Below are 9435 nucleotides of genomic sequence, written 5' to 3'. Positions count from 1 at the left end.
AAAAAGTTACGATTACACGCTTAACCATACTTAGCAGCATTTAGCAGCAAGTTTGGGAACGAATTATTGCTTTACATGTTTTAGCGCGTGCGGATTTTTTCCCGCGTTATTTTTAGCATCCGGTCGAAAAACGCTAGGTTATTTTTATTATTACCTTATTTTACAACCGTTATATTTAGTTATTTATATAAATTAAAAAGTGCAAAAGCAACGAAAATAATACCATTACCGAAAGGGAACCGGCATTTACCAATTGCTAAGCTTGCGCAAAAGCGAGCTTTTTAACCTTTAAATCGTTAGCGATTTCCGTAGCATTATTGGTACGCGATAAGGCGTTAAAGGCTTTCGAAGCGTAAAAAGCAAAGGTTTAAAGTATCGATATTATGTTGCCGGAAAGGGACCGTACAAATTCCGAACAAATAGCACCGGCATTTATAAAAACCTTAGCGCCAAAAAAGGAAAGCATTCGGAAATGGTTAAAAGCAAAACCAGTACCGGTGGGCACCCCGGATTTGTTAAGCCCGTTTTTATTGGTACGCCGGAACGTGTAAATTTTAATAATTAATGCGTTGTAAGCCGTTTAGTACCGTACTATACCGTTAACGAATCGATAAAGCATAAAAAACCAATAAAATTAAAGTAATTTACCAAATATTTGCGGCAATTATTTAACCCGAAATTGCGCATATTTTTAATTTTGGAAAGCAATTGGTAATATTTAACAAAAAGTACGGCCGTAATACGAGCTTTTTTAATAGCAACGGGGTAAAGTTAAGGAAAAATACGTTAGCAACCCGGTTAAATAACGGAAAGGAAAAAAGAAAAAACGATTTATTGTATTACACCGGATATTTCAATTGGTATAAAAACGATAAAACAATACGTCCGTATTTAAAAAAATTAGTAAATTAACAAATAAAAAAATTACCCGGAATTACAAAAGGAACGAACCAATTTTAAAATAATAAATTGCAATTTTGCTAAATCGCTTTTTCCCGCTTTATTTTTTACCCAAATTATTAAGCAAGCAATCGATGCAACTTACGCAAATGTTACGCGCAAAATTAAATAATTAACCGGAGCGCGAACGGGAAAGGAACAAAAAAAGTGTTAAAAGCACGGGCGAAACCGCCCGGTAAAAAGCGGGGAGCGTTAAATGCACGGGCGAAACCGCCCGGCAAAAAAGGAAAAAGGGGGCGCTGGCAGCCAGCCGGGCACGAACTTCCCGGGGATATGCCGGCAAATTACCGGTATTGCGGCCAAAGCATAATAGCAAAGCTAAAAAATAAAGTAAAGTTTAAATTGCACGAAAGCGTTTGGAGCGCGAAAAATTTAAAAAACCAACCCCGGGTGCCCAAAAGGGTACGAAAAAAGGGGAAATTAAAAAAAAAATAATTTTTGTAAGCGATAGCACTTTTAGTAAAAGATTTACGAAAGTTTAATAAAAAAAATACCGCATTCGGCCCGTAACCCGGTAATTACCCGCTTTTGCACCGATTAACCCTTAACATATTGTTTTTTTTTACACCTTTTTTATTTAGGGAACAAGCCCGGGTAATTACCGGAAAGGATCGAACAAATTTAAAAAGGGCATTTGCAATTTCGTACCGCTTATAATAACGCCCGACGCCACGTTAAGCACGTTGGAAAGGGCCGTTGGGCTACCGGAACAAAATATTAAAAAAACCCCGTAAATTTCCAACGATTTCGAAAACCTTTTTGTAAAAAAGTTGCAAAAAATAAATAACGCGCTAAAAGCTTAAAGCAAGCGCGCCCGCTTAATTTAAAAAATTTAAAACAAAAGGTTGAAGCATGCGCATAAAAATTTAAACGAAAATAAAAAAGATATTTTTAAACAACGGAAAGGTTTTACGTAAAGCAAAGTTACTTTTAAGCCTTTTATGCTTAAAAAATTGGCAATTTGGCAAAATATTGCTTATTACATTAACGATTACAAGTTTATTTTCGAAAGCGAAAAAGAACGTTACGGTAAAAACCGTGTAAAGGTTTAAATAGCTTTTAGCACTTTTAACTATCGTTAGCAAGCATAATGGACAAAATATAAGTAAATGCATTACTTAAATACCGGGGTATTGTTTATTTGGGCCGATTTTTTACGGTAGTTTTAAATAAGGTCGAAAAACCCCGATTTGCAAATGTAGCTAGCGATTAAAAAGTTCGCGGGAAATACCGCTATTAAGCAAAAGGATTACAAATTGTTTAAAGCGTTTCGAATTCGTTGGAATTTGGTAAAAAACGATTTTTTCGAATTAACATTCGAATAAACAAAAATAATATTGCTTTTTAACCGGTTCCGCCCCAAAATCCAAAAACGGGTAATATTTAAAAACCTTTTTTATACTATAAAAAAATTGCAAGCTAAAGCTTTTAAAGCAAAAATAATATCGGGACCGTACAAAAGGACCCCGGGGGATATAAATATTTTAGCTTTTAAAAAACCGGTTATTTGCTTTAAATGCGGGCAATTAGGCTATATCGTTATAGCATGCAAAATACGAACGGATAACCCGGAAACCCCGTTAGCTTTAGCGATTATATAAAGGGCGAAAGGGAAAAAGCCCGAAGTACGGTGTTACGGGTGTAAAAAGTTGGGCCATATCCGGCCGGCGTACCCTAAAAAAAGCAAAATATTGCTACCCAATTTAATACCGCTATTTGGCCGTTTAAATACCGGGGTTTAAAAGTGCGCTTTAACGGTTAAAACGCGTTAAAAAACCGAAGTATATTTACGGATTAACGGTTATTGGGTAAAGTTAAAAGCGTTGGTTAATAATGGAAACGACGTTAATTTATTATACAGCCGTTTTTTGGTAGAAATAAAAAAAATACCGGTACCAAACGGGGGCTATTTAGCGTAATTCGATACCAAAAAACGCATGCTTACGCTAAAGGTAAAGAAATATAAAATTCGGGTAACGGATAGTTAAAAAATAACCCGAAAATTAATAGTATTTTACGTAATGGTGCCCCGGGCCGGGTACAACATTACGTTAAGCATGCTTTAATTTTAGCAAAAGGATATTAAAATTTGGTTTGGGAATATAAAGTAAAGGTTTTCGGTAATTACTAAAAAAATTAAAATAATTTCGTTGGAAATAGCTAAAAAGTTAATTTAATTGGGATAAGCGATAGCCGTACTAACGGTTGCACGCCCGAAAACCCCGGAAAACCCCGGGAAAGGGCTAAAAGCTTTCCCGGAATAAGTTAAAAGGATAATTGCAAAATATGCGCAATTTTATAAATTAAACCTTTTGCCAAAACATACAAATTAAAATTACGCAATTAAATTAAAGGAAAAAACGATGCCGCTTTACAAAAGCATTTATTTTTTATCCAAAAAGGAATTGAAAATTTTCCGGGGGTATTTTAACGAAACCATAACGAAAGGTTAAATTTGGCATTTAATTAACCCCGCCGGCGCCGGGATTTTATTCGTTTTAAAAAAGGACGGGAAGTTTTGCTTTTGTATCGATTATCGGGGTTTTAATAAGGTTATTAAAAAAAACCGGTTAGCATTTTCGTTAATTTACGAAATATTCGACCGGGTGTTTAAAAATTAGTATTTTACCAAGCTGGATTTAAAAAACGCTTATTATAAAATACGGATTCGATAAAAAAACGAATAAAAAATTGCTTTTCGTTGCAAATATGGACATTACGAATACTTAATAATGCTTTTCGGTTTGGCCAACGCTTTAGCAACGTTTTAAAGCTTTATTAATATGGCGCTTAAAAAATTAATTAATAGCAATTGCATTATATATTTAAACGATATTTTTATTTTTTTAAAAATATAAAAAAAGCATCGCGAAGCAATAAAAACGGTGCTAAAACGATTTAAACGGTTTAAGCTTTACGTTAGCCCGGTTAAATGCAAATTCGAAACGGATAGTATTAATTTTTTAGGGTTTAGGATAACCAAATTCGGGGTTAAAATTTTGCCGGATAAGGTTATTGCAATTTTAAAATGGAGGATACCGGAAAGCGTTAAAAATATCCAGGTATTTTTAGGCTTTACGGGGTATTATTGGAAATTTGTAAAGGGTTACGCGAAAATTATTGTGCTTTTAACGGACCTTTTTAGCAAGGATACCGTATTTTATTTAAAAAATATTGCAAAAAAAGCTTTTTATAAATTAAAGCTGCTATTTACGAAAGCTTCGGTATTGGTGTATTTTAACCTTTTAAAACCGTTGTGCGTGCGGATTAACGTTTTGGCTTTTGCGATAAAAGCGGTGCTATTGCAGCTGCAAAACGGCCGGTAATACCCGGTAACTTACATATTAAAAAAGTTGCGATAAAAAAAATTGCGTTATGCAATTTTTAATTTAAAATTGCTAGCGATCGTAAAAGCTTTCGAAAAGTAACGGCATTATTTGGTTTATTTATAAAAAATTGTTAAAATAATTACCGATTATTTAAATTATACCCATATTTTAATAAAGGAAAAAATAATAAAGCGCTAAACAAAATGGTTCGAAAATTTAGTAAAGTACGATTTTACGATTAAATAAAAGCTAAGATACCGGAACCCCGCGGATGGTTTATTAAAATATTTTTAAAATATACCCGTAAACGGAAAAGCCAATAAGGCAAAAAAAGAATTCCAAAACGATTTATTAGTTAAATTCCGAAAAGTAGCTTACGTAAGGACAACCATTACTAAAAAAAATATTAAAACGATATTAAAGCGCATTTTTAAAGCATAAATAAAAAACGATTTTATTTAAAGCGGTATTTGGAAAAACAAGCTTAACGTTTGGGAAATTAACAACGGCTTGCTTAAGCATAAAAAAAAAGTTTGGGTTTCGAATTTAGCACCGTTTAAACGAATAATACTTTAGGAATAATACGATAGCCCAACGGGGGGTTACAAAGGCATAACCAAAATTTTAAAAAAGTTTAAACGGTAATTTAAATGGCCGGGTATGGTTAAAAACGTACGCGAATACGTACGAACGTATTAAATATATTAGCAAACGAAGCTAAAAATATAAACATTTTACGGGTTGCTAGCATTTTTGTTCGTACCAAATTGCCCGGGACAAAAGCTATTAATGGATTTTATTGGAAAGCTTTTAACGTTAATAAATGGAACCGGTAAAAAGCGCAACGCAATATTGGTAATGGTTAACCGGTTTATTAAATATAACTTTTTTATTCCAACGTTTACGAAATTAACCAATAAAAAATTAGGGAGCTTTTTATTTGCATACGTTTAAAAGCTATTAAAAACGCCCAAAAGGATTGTATCGGACCGGAATAAGCTATTTACAAGCGGGTTTTAAATAATTTTTGCCGGATATTTAAAGGTCGCAAAAAAGCTATCGATAACATACCATTTTTAAACTAACGGGCAAATAAAACGAACAAACCAAGCAATAAAGCATTACCTTCGGTGCTTTTGCTGCGAAAGGCAAAACGATTGGGCGTTGCTATTGCACTTAGCAGCGTAAATGCATAATACGAGCGTGCATTTAGGGTCGCAAAAAACCCCGGCGTTTTTGCTAATAAGGTTTTATTTACGAAAGTTTTATAATTTTCGGGTAATTAAAAAAAAACTTTCGGTAACGGTTAAAATTAAAACGGGGGCTTTGGAAACAATTAAAAAGCAAGCTAAAAAATTGTTAAAAAAAGCGAATAATATGTACAAAAAATATTATAATAAAGGTAAAACCCCGGTGCTTTTCGGGGTAAACGATTAGGTATTGCTAAATACGGCGAATATTAAAATAAAAAAGCCGTTAAAAAAGCTATCGAATAAATGGTTAGGACCTTTTTAAGTCCTAAAAATAATTGGGTTAGCCGGTTTAACGTTCCGGTTAAAACTTTCGGTAAATTACCGGATATACAACGTATTCCCAGCAAATTTGTTGCGGGCGTTTAAAAAAAAGCCCGGCAAAAAACCAAAAAATAAAAAACCAAAAATCGAAAAAAAAAAAAAGATCGTTTCAAAGTAAAAGCTTTGCTAAAATATAAAAAGCTTTTGCGGAAACGAAAATATTTGGTTAAATGGATAAGTTACAACGAATTAAAAAATTTGTAAATCCCAAAAAGGGATATTACGAAAAAAATTGTTTAAGCGTATAAAGCAAATTTATTGGAAGCGAGCTTATAAAATAAGGAAAATACCGGACCCTAACGGGTAAATACCCGGAAAAAACGGGGGTATTATAGGAAAAAAATAATAAAGGCCAAAAAAATGGCTTAAAAAAATGTTTTAACGTACCGAACCGGTTAATTACCGGGAAAAAACGTAAAAAACCCGTAAACGGTTTGTAATAACCGTAAAATATCGTGCTTTATAAATAAAAAGTTAGGTAAAAACGGTATAATACGGAAAACGCTTTAAATTAATAATGCAATATATTTAAATTTCGAAAGATATGCAAAGTGTAGCATATTTCGAAAAGCCCGTAAAAGGCATGCTTAGCGCGATACGCCAAAGCAATTACCGTATTTTAAACGTACGTTATGGTAAAAAATATTATTGCTTGCCCGAAAAAAAAGTAAAAAATTTTTTAAATGGTATGGCGAACGGGCCTAAACGTTTAAATAGCGGCAAATGCATATTAACGGTATTTAAACCCATTAAAGGAACGAAAAAAAAGCATTTTAAAATTATTTATTAAAGCATTAAAGCTTAGCTAGTAAATATAAATACCGGGATTTTGCAATGTTGCAAAAGCAATATAACGAAAGGAAATTATGGTTTTAATTGTAACAAATTAACGAAAAAAATTTAAAATTAACCATTTTTTAAAAAAGAAATACCAATAATTAATTAGGAAAACATGTAAAAAAAATCGATTAAATGCCGTATTTAAAAAAACCAAAACCTTTGGAAATTACTTTTTTTTGTTAGCGCTATAATCGTTGCCGCTAAAATTGTTAGCGCCAAAAGCGGCATTTTTTAGCGCTAATACAAACGCCGCACCCTTACGGGAAACCGCGCGATTGTAAGCTTGGGTATCCGAATGCGCCGCAATTGTAACAAAATTAGCAGCAATGTTACCAAAAAAAGCAACCATACCTTTTTTAAAACGTTTAAAAAACGCTTTTACCTTGTTAAAAAAGTTACCAATGCTAGCCGAAATTTAAGCTTGCTTTTTCGTTTAAACGGCGATAGCGTAAAATTATTAAAAAATGTTTTGGGTAATTTTTAATATTGCAGCGCTAGCAATTTTGCGCTGGATGCGCTTTTAAATAACGGTTTAACGTTTGTAGCGCGCAAGCTATTCGGCCGATATGGTATAAAAGGATTTGGCTTTTTGGATAGCTTTACGGGCGCGAAATTGGGCTTTAGTAAGCTTTTCGAAAAATTTCGGTATCGTTTCGGGCAATTGCTTATAAACGGTATTTAAAATTTTGTAAAGGTTTTGGGCCATTTTCCAAAACTATTTGGAAAATTTAACGCAAGTTTTATTGCCGATTACGTTTTTGCAATAAATATATTTAAAAGACCCCGTACAATTATCGAAACATATTGGCATACAAAGGTTAACGGCATAGTTTTAATATGCTTAACAACCAAAATAGCGGCTATAAAATACCGTACGTTCCGTATAATTATTTTTAAAAAAGGGCAAATAAATAAGGTTTTAATTATTGCTTTATTAAAAATCGATAATTTTTTGCGACGGAAGCGCGTTGCGGATACCCATGTAAAGCAAGGAAAAAGCAATGTTTATTTCGGGGGTAGGTTTATTAAAATTAAAAGCGTTGCGGTAGCGTTCGTTGCGCGCTTTACGCTTTTTTTCGGCGAAAGTCTTTTTGCCGCGGCGGTTAAAGCCCGCCGGGGGGTTACCGGCAAAACGTTTGCAGGAATTTTAAAAGGTTGTAAGCGCAAAAGGGCCCAATAAACCTGCAACATTTAAAAAGCTTACCGGAAGGTTACCGGCAAAGCGATCGTTAGGGATTTAAAAAATTAAAAGCTTTGGCAAAACCAAATCCAAATTTAATTAAACCACGATAATTAAGGAAAATACCGGGGGGTCGCTAAAAAGGGCTAGCGGGCCGGTTAAAACCGAAAAACCCAAAACGGATACCCGAAAAAATATTACCTTTTTTACGTAATTGGGTACGAAAAATAACATTTACAATTACCGGTTAAATTTAAATGTCCAAAAAAAACGGTTAAATACCAATTATTTACGATTACAATCGTTAAGGTTATTAAAATGGTTATTAAATGCACAAAAAGGAAAAAAAAAGGGCTCGTAGCTTCGAACGGGAAAAAAAACCTTTTATATGCCGGTACGGACCCATTTTTCCGGATATTATAAAGCTTTACAACCGGTTTTTTTAAGCGTTGCCGGGCATTAAAACGGTTTAACGGGATACCGTAAGCTACCGGCTATTTACGGGGTCGTACGCGCGGTACAAACGGTTTGGAACAAGCCGTATCGAAAAGGGGCAATATGTTAAAAGTACGAGCGAAACCGCCCGGTAAAAAGCGGAAAGCGTTAAATGTACGGGCAAAACCGCCCGGCAAAAAAAAAAAGGGAGCGCTAGCAGCTAGCCGGGTACGGACCCCCCGGGGACATGCCGGCGAATTACCGGTATCGCGGCCAAAATATAATGGCAAAGCTAAAAAATAAGGTAAAATTTAAATTGTACGAAAACGTTTGGAACGCAAAAAATTTAAAAAACCGACCCCGGGTGCCCGAAAGGGCACGAAAAAGGGGGAGGTTAAAAAAGGAACAATTTTTGTAAGCGATAGCACCTTTGGTAAAAGATTTACGGAAGCTTAACAAAGGAAATACCGCATTCGGCCCGTAACCCGGTAACTACCCGCCTTTGCACCGATTAACCCTTAACAAAAAGCACTTACGTTATTTAATAATAAAGTAAAATGTTTTCGGGGATTTCCGTTAAAGCATTTATTGCTTTGCGGGTTATAAATTTGTATCGCTAAACGAAAAAATTAAATTAAAATAAAAAAACGAAAACGATTTAGCGGCAAAAAAATAAAAAAAAACGAACCAAATAATTAGCGTTAACCCGCGCGTTGCCGCCGTTATTGTTATTGGCGTTAAAAAAACCGTTGCTATTATTAAGCATTTTTACTAGGGGAGTACGGGGAGCGGGCCGGGCAAAAAAAGCGTTAAAAGCGATGGGATTGGGAAAAAAGGAGCAATAATTACCGCCCAACCATTATTACAAACACCGTTACCGTTGCGGTTAACGCGTTTAGCAGGATTAATTTTGGCCGTGCCTTTTTTTTTAAAAAAAGCCGTTAATTAGCATTGCAACCAATTAAAATTAAAAGTAAAATTGGGAATGGCCGGAAACGAAAAAAAAAAAATGCAACCAAGCGCCGGAAATAAAAAGCGCGTTGGAAAAAATTGGAACGATAAAAATTAACCGGAAACGATGCAATAAAAAAATAACGGTTAAAAAAAAAAGCATTAT

General features: G+C 34.3%; 3 protein-coding genes across 3 annotated transcripts; 2 read left to right on the top strand and 1 right to left on the bottom strand.

Annotated features, from left to right (window-relative positions):
* Nucleotides 1-1077: 1077 nt before the first annotated feature.
* On the top strand, nt 1078-1395 carry GGTG_01109 (hypothetical protein; the record flags this gene model as incomplete). The annotated part of the gene is made up of 1 exon (XM_009218869.1): nt 1078-1395. A coding segment is annotated over one exon (318 nt), but the record flags the coding sequence as incomplete, so codon positions are not given.
* Nucleotides 1396-7196: 5801 nt separating this feature from the next.
* On the top strand, nt 7197-7883 carry GGTG_01108 (hypothetical protein; the record flags this gene model as incomplete). Its single annotated transcript, XM_009218868.1, has 2 exons — nt 7197-7377; nt 7534-7883. Coding segments are annotated over 2 exons (531 nt in total), but the record flags the coding sequence as incomplete, so codon positions are not given.
* A 655-nt stretch (nt 7884-8538) lies between these two features.
* GGTG_01107 (hypothetical protein) lies at nt 8539-9084 on the bottom strand (the record flags this gene model as incomplete). Its single annotated transcript, XM_009218867.1, has 2 exons — nt 8539-8610; nt 9007-9084. The coding sequence occupies 2 exons, from the start codon at nt 9082-9084 to the stop codon at nt 8539-8541; spliced, it is 150 nt and encodes a 49-aa protein (XP_009217131.1).
* Between the last annotated feature and the right edge of the window lie 351 nt (nt 9085-9435).

The sequence above is a fragment of the Gaeumannomyces tritici genome, assembly GCF_000145635.1.
Source record: "Gaeumannomyces tritici R3-111a-1 unplaced genomic scaffold supercont2.1, whole genome shotgun sequence".
Lineage (NCBI taxonomy): Eukaryota > Fungi > Ascomycota > Sordariomycetes > Magnaporthales > Magnaporthaceae > Gaeumannomyces > Gaeumannomyces tritici.
Note: the sequence above shows the minus strand (reverse complement) of the source record. Positions and strands in the feature narration are given on the sequence as shown.